The following is a 17,014-nucleotide window of genomic DNA, read 5'->3' on the forward strand; positions in this document are numbered from 1 at the left end:
GTAGAAAAGCAGGAGCAATCCTGAAGTCTATAAACTATATGCGAGTAGGAATCTAGAAAGATTAAACAGACTCTGGAGATGACATCCACCTACATGTACCTGCAAATCATGGTAAGCTAGGGTTTGGGCTTCAAGTGGGAGGTCGGATTATAGAAGCCACATAAACCCTGGTCCCCAGAAGAAAATAGACTTGAGTGGCTGAATTAGAAACAACCATCCCAGAGAACGAGAAGGTAGGTGTACTATCTGTCCAGCAAATTTACACAAACAGAAAAAAGAAAATAAATTTCCTGGGCATTTTTATACATACACCACCATTATAAAATCTGATATAATACAACATTACATGCCCAAAGAATGCAAAGCAGAACTAGGTCTTAAACTACAGCTGCAGTAAAGATTTCAAAATAGACATAAATATTACATATAACTTTGTACAAAAGGATTTCAAATACTAGTTAAACTGAACAAAATCCAGGAAAAAGAGTTACTAAAATTAGCCCAAAAGTAAATATGACTATTTTTAAAACAAGGAAGGAAATTAAATCAATAGAATAAAACTTCATTTATAAACATCAAGTGTAGCTAGTTTTACAGGTAACTTCCACCTAATAAAGAAGAAAAATCTAATTCCAATTTGTTATAAAAATATTTCAGGAACAACAACAACAGAAAAAGATAGTGATCCCACAATGATTATTTAAGGTTAACGTCAATTGATTTCATTTCATTTCTTCTGTGTGTGTGGGTGTGTGCGGGTGCACACATAAGTGCACACATGTGTGTGGTGCTGGGCAAGTGTTCAACCACTGATCTACATTGCCAGTCCTCACATGATGTCAATATCAGACTATGCTATTACAAGACAGAACTATCAATAACTGAAAAGTAAAGGCAAAAAACAAATTTAGAAGAATTACAAGCAATAATACATTATAACCAATTCCTGGGTTTATTCCAGGAGTACAAAACAGCATCGACAACAGAAAATCTACTAATATGTCATTAAATTAATATATCGAGTGGCAAAAACCTATCATCAATTCATAAAAATTCTTAAACTAGAAATAAGAAAAAACTCTTACTAAATAAAAGTGATATACATAAAAAACCATAAAATGCACATTGTTAATGGCAAAGTGTCAAAACCCTTTTTTCTAGACAAGAATAAGAGAGTAGGAAAACAAAACTATTTACTGTCATCACTTCTATTTAACATTGTATGGAGGATCTAACACACACTAAGGAAAAGAAAATAAATGAATCAAAACAAAATTGTCATGAGAGGTATAGAAAGAGGTCTTCAGAGGCACTGGTAATACTCCTTAGGCTATTAAACAGGTACCTGTTTTAGCACTATTCTTTATGCAAATATGTGTCTGAAAACACATTTTTACATGAATGGTGTAACTGATTGATATATTTTATAAGTGAGCATTTTAAGAAACAAAAAACTAATATGGAAAATGATAATTTAATTTCATACTTAATTTAGTCTTATGTTAGTCTTAATTTCTTCAGAGCATAAATCTTTCTTAAGTATAATCTAAGACAACACTAGTATTAGGATTGACATTTTTCAAAAGTCAATAAAGATCTTAGAAGTTTTGTTAGGGGTAATCTCAATGACTTAGAATCAGCAGCATATTAACCACTTTATTATAAGACACCATAAAGTTATCTGCATTGAGCTTGTATGGATTGGTATTTTTTTACTCACAGTTCATAATGCTGGGACAACAGAAAATGTATGGGCCCTTCATTCTTAGAAACACAGAAACTATATTGAACCTCTGTGAGTATTTTATACCAAATTTTGAGTTATTTCCTAAACAAATAATATTTCTTCAACAGTTATTTCTTGAAATTTGAAACCATATGATGAAAGAGAACTAGAACTCTCAATTTTATAATAATCAAGCAGAAAGAAAAATTGTTAAACATTGCAGAGCTAAAACAATTTTTTTGAATATGTAAACAGGTAATATATGTCATTTGCATTGGGGGGTAAACTTGGCATGCTTGAGTAATTACCTTGAGAGTTGCAAATATGTGCACCATGTTATATACATCTTTTATATCTACAATCCCCAAATTTACAGTAGAAACAGGCATGAAGAACAAACTTTAGCTCATGAATTTTCCTTAGATTAACCTTTCCCTTTTTTGTGGATTCTGGCACTTGAACCCTGGGGCTCATTACTATTGCTACATTTCAAGTCCTTCCCCCCCCCCCACCCTTTTCCTTGAGATAGGTCTTGCTAAGTTGCAGAGCCTGGCCTTAAACTTGGCAGTGCAATACTCCTGCCACCTGAGTGGATGGAATCACAAGTGTGCACCATTCCTGGCATTCTTAACTATTTTTTTTTAAAATTACTTCCAAACATCTAAAAAATGAAAGTCAGAGCCAGACATGATGAACAAATAAAACAGGGCTGGAGATGTAGCTCAGGCTTTGCCTAACATTTGCCAGGCCCTGGGTTCATCCTCAGTACTGAAAAAGAAGAGGGATTGGGGATGGGGTGGGTCAAAAACCCAGTAAGATGTTCTCCAAGGTGAACTGTTCTAAGAGAACTGATTCAATTCTGAATCTATAACTTAATTTTTAAAGTTCATTTAGCACACCAGATATGCTGCCATATATGCTATCATTCATTCTATTTTATGTTTATGTGCTCACTGATCTGTTTATCATAATAACTTTGTTAATCGGTGATTATGACCTTAATTAAAAAGGAATTTTATAACAAGATTATTTTAGAGAAGAGAGGTGATGAGGTTGAGATGCTGGCTGATCACCCAGGTAGAAAATTCTCCCAACAGACATGAGGTCATGAAGAATCTAACTTAAGACAATGACATGTTTATTGACACCACTTCCCTGACCACTACCACTCACCATACACACACACACACACACACACACACACACACACACACACACACCAGGCAATGCCATAGACACTATAGAGAAGGAGAAGTGAAGGAAGGTTCTGGACAGTACTGAAAGAATACATCAATTGAGATAAAAGGTAAAAAACACAGAAAACAGCGGTATGTGAAATGAGAGACAGTCAAAACTGCATAGATCCATAACAGCAGAGATCAGTGGTGCCAAATTCCACAGAGATAAGGACACATGGATATTTAGCTGAGGCCAGAAGCCAAGCAAGAAGAGTGATCATACATTGAACTGATCTGTAATGGATTAATATATGCTCTTATCAAACAATTATTAATCAATATGGCTTACAAAATGTCTTGAAGGGAGAAAAAAGAAAACCCTTTCAAATACAATATGCCTTACTCATTAAGGCAGTCATTACAGAAAATTTCCTCTTTGCTAAGCACAAAAATGCAAAGAGTCATGGTGAAATCAGCCAACTAGAGTAATCAACTATGTCTAGTATTTTCCTGACATTATCAACCACATAATGAGACAGGACTTGTGGTTTACATAGTCTAAATCAGCTATCATTCTCCACTATCCAGATTTAACCATAAATTAGCAGCACAGTCACTATGACAGGCTTTACCCATCCTCATTTGCATCCAATCAGTTAATGACTGGCAGCTGTCTACAGGACCCATTACTGAAGGCAGCAGTTTTAATGGATAATGCTTCATGAGGCTTAAAATCATATTCATGATAGACTGAAATACTTCAAAATCTGCAAAGGCTTTCAAAGGGGGAAAAAATTAAACTAACTCCAGTCTGTAATCTCAGAAAATCTTCAGAAAAGACTGGCTTTCAAGGGTTTCTAATCTTTAGCTGTGCTCACATAACATAATAAACTAAAAAAAAAAAAAAATCTGCCCTTAAGGAAGACTGCTGCCAGTCTCATAATTGCTACGGAAGTAACTATAGCCAGAATTATTGCTAGCATGTTATGAATTGAAAAATTTAGGAACCTGGAATGAAAGAGTTTTGTTTTTATCAAAATGAAAGCATATGCCACAAAAAGAAATCCTGGAATCCAAAACCAGCTCTACTACTAATTCTATCACTCTTATTATGAAGCATCCCTCAGTGTGTGGTACATCCATAACATATTTCACACTTTTGCCTTATTTCATGCATGTACATTCTGTTTCTAACCAGACTATGAACTCCTTAAGTAGAACAATCACTATGACATTTATATTCAACAGATTCTTTGCTGAATGCCTTCTCTGTAACAGGCACTGTCATTAGTACATATATGGCTTTTTCTTTAAAATGCAGAAAACCCTTCCTTTTGCACCTTATAATTTACTGTATGCTGACAAGGTATTCAGACAATAAACACGTAAGTAGAGGAAACACAGTATGCCCAATAGTGATAAGTGCTATGAGAAAAATAAAGCAATGGAATGAGGACTGGTAATGCTCCAAAAAGCAGAGGTAGTACGTAGCTGTACTCTATAAGAGAGCAGACAATTGTGTGTAAAGAACTTCATGGTAATGTGAGCAAAAAGAGGTGAGGGAGGATATCTGGGGAAACACATAACAGGAAGAAGCAACTATGCATGCAAAAGCTCTGTATTAGGAGTCGGCGTGGCATATAAAAGCCACATCAAAGGAGCCGATAGGCCTGGTGTGGAGAATGGGAGAGAGGCTCGTAGGTGTACAGGGTCTTATCCCTGATTGTGTACTTTTACTTTGAAAGAAATGGAAAGCCAGTAAACGACTGAGGCAGTGGATGCCACACATACTCTGACACATTTCAAAAGGGTCACAGGAGTGCTGGCTCAGTGTGGCCCCAAGGGATACAACAACAGAAGCAAAGGTTCAACTCAGACATTAAAGAGCTTGGAAGTCATCACTTCTATCCTTATAAGCAGCAGCAGCTCAACTAACTGAAAATCAATGACTCCTCTTGGAGCCATCAGCATTCTGCAGTCACAGGGCTACTGCCACTCTGAGATTTAGAGAGGCAGGCAAATCCAGAGTCATGGCAGAGGTGAGCTAACCCAGAGCAGGAACTGTTGAAGACAGAAACTGTTAGAAACAATTAACTAGTAATTTTTACCAGTTGCTTTAGACATCACTGTTTAGAGAGAGAGAGAGAGAGAGAGAGAGAGAGAAAGAAAGAAAGAAAGAAAGAAAGAAAGAAAGAAAGAAAGAAAGAAAGAAAGAAAGAAAGAAAGAAAGAAAGAAAGAAGAAAAATGCTTTCCCAGGTTTGGCGAGGCAGCAGTGGGTGGGGTGGGGGTAGTATACATTTTATGAAATATACCCAAAGCATTACACATACAAATACCTACTCTCTAAGTGAAAGACCTTACCAAAGCCGTATCCCAGAATTGTGGAAGAAGGACACCTTCTTCTCCAGCCACTTTTAGCCTTCAGGTCCCAACTAGAAGTGGTACACAGGGAAAGCCAAGAACCACTTGTGAAGGTCACATCCCAGAGAAGCAGACATTTAATCATGAGATAACAGAACACCTCTGCCACACTTTGTGCCATACCCACAAGGCTCCAGTATAATAAAAGATTGCAGCTAGAGATATGAAAAACATAAATTGAGTCCTTAAGGAAGCTCAAAGGCAAAAAGGGACACAAAACAAAAGAATACTAGAGGAATGTGACACTTCTGCCACCTAAGATTATAGCAGACATTAAATACAGTTCAGTTCTGAGCCACATTAACATAAAACCTTATCTCCTCATCTCCTACTACACTACACATCATATCTGCCTCAAAATTAAAAAAAAAAAATTACAAGCATGCTAAAAGGGTGGAAAACAAAAGGTACGAGATCAGCTTAGAGTCTTTTGATAATATTCCAAGTGAAAGATGGTGGTGCTTGGGCCACAGTGGTAGTACTGGAGGTAGTAAAAAAGTGGTCAATTTCCTGATGTACTTTTGTAGACAGAGCAGAGAGGAATGACTAATGGAATGGATGTGGTGGTGGAAAGGGAAGAGAAGAGGCATAGATGACTCCCAGGTTTGGGGCCAGATTTCTGGGAAAATGGAGTTGCCATCAGTGAGATATCAAAGATGGCAAGCAAAGCAGCTGGCTGGTACACTTGTGGGACAGCTAGTTTCAGGAATTCAATTTTTGACGTCTTGAGGGACTTGTGTTATTGGTCATACATTCATTTAACAATAATATTTTGGAATGCCTAGATACTATAGCACTTTTTAAGTGTCAAGAAAGAGACTTAAAGGGGCTGCGGTTGTAGCTCAGTGGTAGAGCACTTGCCTAGCATGTGTGAGGCACTGGGTTCAATCCTTAGTACCACATAAAAGTAAATAAATAAAGGTATTGTGTCCATCTACAACTGAGAAAAAAATAGGAAAGAAAGAGATTTAGAAATATCTTGAAAACCAAGGAAATGCATAATAACCACTGGAGTGAACAGATGAAGAAATGATTGAACATTTTAATCATGTCACAAAAATATCATATTCAAAAATCCTAAATAAAAGCAATAACAGTAAATAATGCTGAAAAATACCTACAAATTTACAAAATGTTTTCACCTACTCTGGGACAGAGATGCTATTACATTCTGGTATCTGAATATCTTCCAGAGTAATCAAATTTGGCTGGATTCTTGGCTTCCCAGCCTTCCCTGTAGCTAAGTGTGGCCAACAGAGTGTGAGCAAATACAGTAGGTGCAATTTAGGTGACATGCTCCTAATGAGAACTGGTACACCCACAGTTGGTCCTTTCTCCCCCCTCTTCCTGACAGCTGAAGTGCTGATGTGATAATGAAACATCTTGGACCACATGGGCAGGGTGACACCACTGAGATGGCAAGGGAACAAACAAGGAGCACAGATCCTGAAAACCCACGGCGCCATCTTATCAGCTCTGCACTGCCACATGCTTAGATTGTCACATGAAAGAATACAGTTCTATCTAACTTAAGTCCTTGTTATCTCAACACTTTATGACATTAGCTTAGTTTGAAATTTAACAAAAATTTTTAATAAATCCTCAAAATAACACCAATGCAAATAACATGCTGAGGATTTTGTTTTATTCCTTGCCATGTATCTGTTTTAAACCACAGGAGAATACATTGGCAACACAAACTTATTCTGCATACTTATTTCTAGTGAAGAAAAAACAGTTGGAAAGTATTCTGCCAAAATGACTTGCAAAACATTTTTAGAGCAAGACTTGGGTTCAGACATTCAATAAACTCTACAGTATTCACTACCTAGAAAAGGCACATGGCAATGATTTTTCAGAAAGAATTGAGGAATTATATGCCATGCCCTAGCTCAACTTTAATGCTTCTACTTTTCATTAAGAATCCCTGCAATCTATTAAGCATTGTAAGTACCAACAATTAGTTCCTTGGCTTAAAGAAATGTGTATTTGCTTACTGAACTTCTTGACTTAGTTTGTGCCAATCAGACAAGGATGCCAAAGCTGCTTCTGGGTATCTAGATTTTGGATATACCCCAATATATATCAGCAGGCCATTTCATACATTTGGAACAGTTTTCCACCTTCTGAATTTGAATACCGATATGGAATTATATTGGAATGACGAGAAAAACCCCGGTTCAAATTCTATACAAGCAGCCATAATGTAAAGGGTGAATAAAAACTGACTTATGTAGAACAACACTATTTGGCAATATTTACTGTGATATATTTCTGCACTAAAATGATACACTTATTTTCATTCAATTATTATCTGGTTTCCATCACCACTTAAATTGCCTAAGCCAGAATAATCCACTGTAACAGCTTTTGACTATTTATTTTTGCTTTAAAGGAAATTAATTTCTATGCTGGCTAATGATTTTGAGATTTGCTAAAATAATTTCCTAAACCAAAAGCTTACCAAGAAAGGTCTAATCAATCTTCTTTCTATATAGTGAAAAGTCAGTCACTTTGGTTTTCCTAAGTGACTCAAGAATTGTTATTTAACCTCTACGAGGTAGGGGTGACTCTCACAAGCTAGTGTACACACTGACATCTAGAGACACAACTCCAAGATTCAAAGGGAACCTTACCTCCAATGCTTCTGGCAGTTCCTCAGGCAATCCTTAGAAAACAGAAGAGCTAGAACATTCTTACATGAGATGACTTTTATTACCAGATGAAAGATATAGCCAATGTCAGTATCTTGGAAACCAAGCATTTTCGAAATTCAGATGACACTCAATATTTCTAAAGAACATGAATCCTAATTCTTCAGAAACACGGGAAAACATTTCCCTATTTCAAGTATGCAATGCTGGATATGCTTCTAAATGGGTTTACTGCACATCTCTTAAAAAATAATGAAAGATATAGGCATTACATAAAAGGATCTCTTTGTCTGTAATACTGGGTTTTAAGGTAACAAGTAAAAAGGAAAAAAAAAAAAGTAGAAAGTTTAACCTGCCCAGGCAAAAGCATAAAATAAAATATTACCTTTAGCTGGGTTTACTTTTATCCCTGACCTATACAGCATCTCCTCATTCTGCCAGTCTCCATTCCTGATCGCGGTCTTGAGTCCATAGAAAACAATTAATGTAGCTGTAGCATAGAAAATCAAGCTCTTGAGAAACCGCTTTTGGACTTTGACATAAAGGGCTCTGGCACCCACTGTAATCAGGAGGCAGAAGCCCATACTAGGAATATACAATACTCGCTCTGCAATTACAAAGCCGACATAGAAAAACAAGTTTGTGGCAGGAATAAAGGGTATTATCAACAAAGATAAAGACAGAACAACAATGTTCTCGGTAGAAGGGAGCTGAGTTCTCTCTGATACATTATTTTTAATGCCATTTTCTACTTTGGATGCAAAGCTGGGCTTAATCTCTGAGTTCCGGTACTCCACATCTGAATGGCAGCTATGTCCGTTTGCATTCTGCTTGCCATTGGTTACAGCTTTCCCATTGCATTCTCTCTCTATGCTTGGGCTCTTCAATCCATAGTAGGCGAGGAGGAGGAGTCCAGTATAGAAGGCCACAGTGTGTAGGTTTCTCCAATCACAAATTGTTTTGAGCAGAGGCACAGCATCCATTGACCAGTCAAAGCTGAGAGTATCTGGGCATAGCAACAACCAGAGGTTCTTGGTTGGCAAATAGAAGAAGGTGAGCGTGCGAGCCAGCAGGCTATCGGAATCCGCAGCCGGGTTGTCAGAGTTGGAAAAGCTTGGTGGTTTGTTTCCCATCCAGTATAAGCGGGCCCCCAAAAGGGAGGTCCCCCAGAAAGTTAACAAACTAATGCTGAGAAAGAGAGACAAGTTCTTCCTCTGAAACCAAAAGAGAGGGAGAAAAATAAAGATCATTGTCAATACAGCATGGGGACATTTCACTTAACAGTAAGAGATGAAATACATTTTTAAATAGACAGTAAACGCATAGGATCACGGCTCCAGTATGGGACTTCATTTCCATTTCCTTTTAAAGATGCTTGGGGACATATTATCTTTAAAAAAAAATGGACTATGGAATCCTACTTTGTATATAACATTTATTTGTTTGCTTTTGGTGCCAGGGATCAAACCCAGGGCCTTGTGCATGTGAGGCAAGCACTCTACCAAGTGAGCTATATCCTCAGCCTCCCCACCTTTTTATATATTTTTTAAATTTTTTAGTACTATAGATTAAACTCAGGGATGCTTACCCACAGAGCCACATCCCTACACCACCACCCCCCCACACTTTTTTTTTTTTTTGAAACAGGGACTTGCTAAATTGTTAGGGCTTTGCTAAATTGCTGAGGCTAGCCTCAAACTTTTGATCCTCCTGCCTGAGCCTCCCACATCACTGAGATTACAGGCATGGTCTGTATGCAACTTAGGGTACCTTTTGTTGTTGTTGTTGTTTTCTAACTCCAATAGCCAAAACCTCTATATATTAACCTCTGAGAAAGGGGTTCAATGTATTACTGTCGGGTGTTCAATCAAAAGGAGACCACAACTGGCACAGTACGTTCACTGCATAATATATAGTAGGTACATAATAGCTGTCTTCTTTAATTTTGTAATGTAGATTTTTTTATGGGGTGGGACAAAGAATCATGGCAAAAAATGGGGGGCATGTCAGGATTCTGCTCAGATCTAAGGCAGTCAGAGTATGTCATTTTGTCTATGCTGGTCTCCTTTTCATGGTCTTGAATGCACCTGCAGAATTTACAGGCCAGCCTTTCATTGGCTGCCCTGTGGTATCACTGATATTGGTGGAATGCAACATTTGTTAACCCTCTTTATGAATTCTAAGATTTTCACGACTTCACCTTCATCCTCTTTTACTTCTGTTGTCATTTATTGACTTGCCTGTAGGCACATTCACTCTCAATATTCAAACTCAAAATGCCCAAAACAGAACGCTTGACTTCCCACCTTCACCAAACTAATAAAATGTTCCTACTCCAACCATCCCTACCCTCAGAAAAATGGTAAAACCATGTAACCAGTTTCTCCTTCGGAGCCTCCCTTCCACATACCATTCATTATCAAGACCTCTCAACCTCTACTTCAAAATTCGTTCCAATTCTGCCCATTTCCTTCATCTCTTCTGTCCTCTCTAGTTCAAAATCTAAAAATGGGAGCAACACAATATTCTACTTGATGATCTTGACCTTTGTAAACAGACTTTCCCAATATTAAGTCATTAGTGAGGTCTTGTCCTAAGATCTTGAAACTTTTTCCTCTACCAAAAATTGTTTTCAAAAGTTTGTGATTCATTGATAATTTTTTGGTTCACCCCTCCCCCAATTTAGGTAATAATGTCCCTTTTTGCTTCCATAATTACTTTAGGAGACGTAATTCTGAGTACAAAAGAAGTGAAGGGGTAGGAATTTAGAAGACAAAAATTCAGAAAGATAAAAATGAGAAATAAAATTATTCATAATTTCCACAAGTTTTCTAAGAAATAAGACTGCGTGTTAATCTGATTATAATGCTAAATTCATAACATTAACTGTCTTAGTGTTTTACAAATATTTTTGCTTGACCTAAATCCATACACTAGGTTGCATTTTTAATGGTAGAAGGATTGATCATGTTTGCCCACCATGAATCTTTAACTTCTAGATCTGTCTTAGCAAAATGATATGGTGCATAGCTTCATTACAACCTAAGAAGAACTAATGCAAACCATTCAGTTGCTCTTTTGAAATTCTACCCAAGAAAAGCCCAAGAATTTCTTAATTTCAGAAAACAAAAATAAAATGTCACAAAACCATACTTTAGAAATTCTATCTTGGTCAACTCAATTAGTCATATAATTGAGTACTTTTATATTACACAAGGGAGAAACATACCATTTGATAAAAATAAGTGAGATAAGCTATCACAGGTCATATCACAGGTCAGAGCAGCTCCAGAGGCTGAGACAGGAAAATCGCAAGCTCAAGACCAGCCTCAGCAACTAAGCCAGGCCCTAAGCAACTTAACAAAACTCTGTATCAAAATAAAATATAAATAAAAAAGGGCTGGGGAATGGCTTAGTGATTAAGTACTTCTGGGTTCAATCCCCAGTACCCTCCCTCAAAAAAAAAAAAAAAAAAATCAAACTCTGAATTTGGACCAAAAAGCCATTTTTCAAAGTGTGAACAAGACAGTTCTATTATTATACCTTGTGATTACCTTATGGTGGCAGTGAGTAGAGAGGCAAGGAGGAAAAGAAAAAGCATTACAAAAACACTGGCAATCAGGAAAGGCAAAAGCTCCACTTGGGAAAGGTCAGTGTGGTCCAGTTCTTCCCTAGTCCTGAAACTCTAGATGAAGTCAGCCATAATAATGAGGCAATTTGATTTTATTTCCCAAAACAGAACCTACCTAATCTTTCCTCAGGCAAAACCACTTTATTAATTTTTAACAAAACATCTTTAATCCTTTATTAAATTTTAATAATCATCAAAATGAAACACTGGGATTGAAGATGTGTTTGAAATCATTATAGTGATTATAATGATGAAATAATATGAAAATACAGTGAACTACAAAACAAAGATTTGAGTAATGAAAACTTCTTAATGAAAATATATAAAAGTCTAAGTATTAAGAGTTGACATCATGTAAAACCACATGGAAATTTATAGAAAAGAATGGGAATTTATTTTCCATGTATGTATACTATGTAAAAATACACTCTGCTATCATGTATATCTAAAAAGAACAAATGAAAAAAAATTTCAGGTAGATACAGGAAATGTTATATATCTTTATGTATATGATGATTTCATACATATATGTATATTTGAATTTATATATGTACATATATATGAAATCATGTTAAGTACTTGAGACTTATGTACTGTATTCAATGTATATTAGACTTCAATAAAATAATTTTTCTTTAAATACTTATTTTTTAGTTGTAGTTGGACACAATACCTTCATTTTATTTATTATCTGTGGTGCTGAGGATTGAACCCAGGGCCTTGCATGCGCTAGGCGAGCACTCTGCCGCTGAGTCACAACCCCAACCCCAATAAAATAATTTTTAAATAAATAATGGAAAATGAAAAACAATGTTTAAAGAGTAATAAAATAAATATTACCCATTATTTAAAAAAACAAAAATAATATAAAATGAACATAGGTAATAAAATGCTAATATTTACTAGTATAATACTTTATATTTGAAAACACTTCAAAAACAGTTTTCCATTTCAACAGACATAATAATTAAGATGAATAGGTACTAAAAGGTCTGAAACTAAATGTTCACATCCACTCATTCTAACTGAATGGTGAGATCTATAAGGATTATATAAATGCCACTATTAAAGGAAACTAAACCAGTGAGTAAGGTTGATGTTGAAATGTTTACAATAGAAGAGTCTCTAAGCCTTGTGATGTACTACTACCTGTAATATTAGCCTAAATTTTAAATTGCAATTTCCAAATCTCTTTAATGTCCTCTCATAAAATTTTATAAAAATTATCACCTATAAAAACGGGGATTCTGGTAAAACCCAATCTCTCTAATCCCATTCACACATCCTACAAATCTTTCTTTTCTTGCATTTTGTTTTTAAGGCATTAAAAAGGTTTAGTTTCCAACTTAGTCACTATATTCTAACCCATGAATTAGATTAGCAAACTTTTATTGAGCAGAGACCAGGAGCTAATTAACCACATGGTTTACCTTGACATCTTTTGTGCTTGTTGGTGTATCAAACTGATCCAGCACTGGCTTTCCTGAGGTGAGCACATAGAAGGTGTATGGACATTCCAACGAGTGGATAAGAAACACTTGAAAGTTAAAAAGGTGCAAAATCCACACAAAGGTGAGACTTCAAAGTGTGGCGAACTTAAACATGACCCAAGTACAACTTTTGCCAAGGAGTAATGTTGTGTTATGAACTGATAAATACAATCAATAAGAGTGTAAGTTATTAGTAAAAAGTTATTAGTAAAAAGTAAGTTATTAGTAAAAAGTAAGTTATTAGTAAAAACTAAAGATTACAGATAAGATTTTGATAAATGAGATAAGACAATTTATAAAGCAAGAACTGTCACAGACAGGCCTAAGACTCCACTTTGCTGCGGTCTATAAAAAACTGTTACAAGAGCTGTTTCTGAGAAACTGAAATGAAAGCTGTTTTCTTATAAAAATTGTCTTTCTGTACTTTGTACTCCACAAAGTGTACCCTACTCAGGATGCAGTGGTGGTCTTGGTGAGCTATATCCTGGGTTTGAATGCCCTTCTGCGTCTACATGACTTTGAAGTAGATTCTCGCCCCACTGACCTCCACCCAAATTCAGGATATGACTGTCTAGCACCTGCTTGAACCCAGGACTGTGGTCAACTGAACTGCAAAGCTAATGCTTTTTTTTTGCTTCTGTTTATTGCTTGCTTGCTGACTGGAAAATTCCAATCCTGCCTAGAGCCCACAGGACCCACTTATTAATGTTTTAATTTCTATGATTGGCTAGATTACATGACGATAAGCAAGTCACTCAGTTGTGGTTTTTGTGCTTATATTCTCCTTGGATAGACCAGGAAGCTGCTGTCCTCCCACAGAGCTTAAGTCTCTGTGGTGGGTGACAGTCCCTGGCCCAGTAAATAAAGCTCTCTTTTGATTTGAAATTCATACTTAAGAGTGCTTTCTGCATGACTCCCCATAGCAGTAATAGGCAAAATTACAATTTTTCAGTAACAAATCATATTTGTTTCTTTGAACACATTGTTAAGGTTGCTGGGTATAACAGGTAGTCTTTGACACATGGGATGTAGATTTGTCATAACAAAGATGAGAAACCCTGTTATTGGAGTTTCACATTCTGCACTGTCTAAAAAAAAAAAAACTTTGGGAGGAAGGAAAAGAGTCACAGTGTCTTTGATAGCAATTTTTAAATGTGAAGGTCCATCCATATCAATTATAAGTTTTTTTTAAAAAGTGAATAACTTCTGCTTATTAAAATTTCCATTGGATTCAACTGTTCACAAAGCTGAGAATAATTCCATATCTGTACAAGTCCAGTTCTTAGCACAGACTAAAAATGTTGTCAGATTCAGACTTTCATTTCCCAGTTTTAAGGTGTGTTTTCCTCATTTAAAATAAATAAACCATAATAAAACATAAATAATGCTTTCACCTAGGCTCTGGCACAAATTAAATACTTAAATGTAATAAAAGAGTGTCAGAGTGGCCAGGCTAAAAAGGCACTGAAGCCATGAGAGTAAGTAGAATTCAGGGTTGAAATATCCAAGTCTTATTCCAATACACTGAAGACTGGGTTTCTTTCCAGCATTTAAAAAAAAAAAAAAAGAATCTCTTAATTATGAAAAACAAAAGCAAAAATAACACTATAGAAAGAACGAAGTAAAAATAAAAACAGAACTGGATACAGTGGCTCATGCCTGTAATCCCAAAGACTTAGAGATAGGAGAATCACAAAACAGAGGTCAGCCTGGGTAAGTTAGTGAGACTCTGTCTCGAAATAAAAGACCAAAAGGCCTGGATAAATTGCTCAGTTGTAAAGTGATCCAGAGTTCAATCTGCAGTATGGGTAAATAAATGAATAAATATATAAAGACAGAAAATTCAGAGACTACAATAAACTTCTACGAAGACACACAATCTCATTAGTTAATAAAAATTAAAAAGTTAAAAATTAAATTTATTTCAAAAAGATTGAAATGAAAAAATTAGATACTAGGATATAAACAAATATCACTGAAACTGTGTCGAAATAGGAACAATCACTAATTGCTGGGAAAGTACAAATTGTACAGTTTTAATGGGAAATTTGGAAGTATATAGTACGATAAAAAATTTTTCTCACCCATGATTTGATAATGTGCATTTACTACATACATGCTAGTAAAATCTCTCAAGTCTAAGACATCTAATGCAAAATTGTTATGAGGAAAAAAAAAGAGCTGGTCATGGTGGTGCATGCCTGCAATCTCAGCAACTTAGGAGGCAAAAGTGGAAGACTGCAAGTTTAAGAACAGCCTCAACATCTTATCAAGGTCCTCTCTTAAAATAAAAATAATTTTTAAAAGACTGGGGGTAGAGTTCACTGGTAGAATGTCCCCAAGTTAAATCCCCAGTACCGAGACAAAGAAAAGGAGAAGAAGAAAAAAAAAAAAAGGAAACTGCCAAAAATTTCAATAGGGCATTAGAAATAAGCCATAGACTATCCATATGATTTGAATCCATATAGCAATTCAAAGAAAAAAAAACTACATATAACATGAAGATACCACACACACATAGATACTATAGCAATTAGGAGAAATGAACCAAATCGTGATTAGTATGAAATCATACTACAAAATATGCATATTATAGAGATCATTCAAGAAAAAAAATTCATAAATGCATGTATGTGTGTGTGTGTGTGTGTGTGTGTGTATGCAAGGCATTTTTCCCCAAGTCAAGAACTATACATAAGATGATATCTCTGAGATAGGAATATGGGTTCATGGATAAAAGACAAAACTGTCTTAGAATTTGTGAGTAGCTGTATCTATGCACAGCCCTCAAACACACACACACACAAAAAAAAAAAAAACCTAAAATATCTGACAATACAATGTGTTTAAATTTCTATTTATGTGGTGAAAAACTGTTTGAAACAATATTTAAATAATAAGTGAACAAATCTACATTCTAGGTATAGACAGTATCTGATATATGAGTTCCTGTACTTTCTTTGTTATTTATAGTAGCTATTTCAAGTTTCTGACAGTAAAGAAAAAATTATTTTCCATGTCCTAATACTACCTACAATTATTTTGTGATACTTATAATAATTTTGCTAGACAATCCTTCAAGCTGACAAAATTAAATCACACAATGCACATAGGTTGGGCTACAAAATTTCAATACCATGCAAAAGCTTGCTTTTAGATCTAATCTACAAAAACTGGGGACATAGCTCTGAAACCCCAGAGGGTACCACAGAGCCTGACATTTGTAGACATTTGAAGAAAGGATTCTTAAACTAACTTTACCCTCAAACTTTTACTTAAGTTAATCCTGCTACATAAAATTTACACTTCCCTTCATGACGATTCATAAAATAATGATACTGCACAAAACTTCAGTGCACCATTACCAAATACTTGACTGTCATCATATAGAAACGGGCCTTTTTACCTGTCCACATATACACACTGTCTCTCAATATCTCCCTTCATAAAAAGCACAGACTGAAGCCATCACATATGTTCCATAGGAACATTTCCTGACTACAACTTCTTTGTAAAAGCAGAATTAGAACTGGGAAAGTTTTTGCATGCTTAAGAAAAAAAATTCTCATCAAACATATTTCATGCCAATTGATGAATGAACAGGGTTTTCTTCATGTTTCAATTCACATATTTTTTCACAAAATGACATTATGAAAGTATTAATATTTTAAGTTCCACTGTCTTCGTCTTTCTTAAATTCCTTTTTAAAAATAAACAGGAAAATCAGTCTACTCTCAATATTTTCTAATTATAAAATTCTAGAGTTCTTTTTTTCTCCCCCTCCCTTCTGCTTGCTGAGCCATATCCCCAGCATTTCTCATTTTTTGAGACAGGATCTTGCTAAGATGCTTACGGGCCTTACTAAAGTGCTGCTGCTAGACTTGAACTTTTGATCCTCATGCCTCAGTCTCCT

General features: G+C 35.6%; 1 protein-coding gene across 1 annotated transcript in view; it reads right to left on the reverse strand.

The window, feature by feature from the left end:
* The window catches only part of Tmtc2 (transmembrane O-mannosyltransferase targeting cadherins 2), a 227,531-nt gene that overhangs the window by 177,837 nt on the left and 32,680 nt on the right, over positions 1-17,014 (reverse strand). Inside the window, exon 2 of the mRNA XM_058571325.1 lies at positions 8,366-9,194. Coding sequence (XP_058427308.1) covers positions 8,366-9,113 — 748 coding nt within the window. The 5' untranslated portion in view covers positions 9,114-9,194. The remainder of the gene's footprint in view (positions 1-8,365; positions 9,195-17,014) is intronic.

This window comes from Marmota monax, unplaced genomic scaffold (genome assembly GCF_021218885.2).
Source record: "Marmota monax isolate L192 unplaced genomic scaffold, Marmota_monax_Labrador192_F-V1.1 WCK01_AAM20220418_F8-fsc00036, whole genome shotgun sequence".
In the NCBI taxonomy this organism is placed as follows: domain Eukaryota; kingdom Metazoa; phylum Chordata; class Mammalia; order Rodentia; family Sciuridae; genus Marmota; species Marmota monax.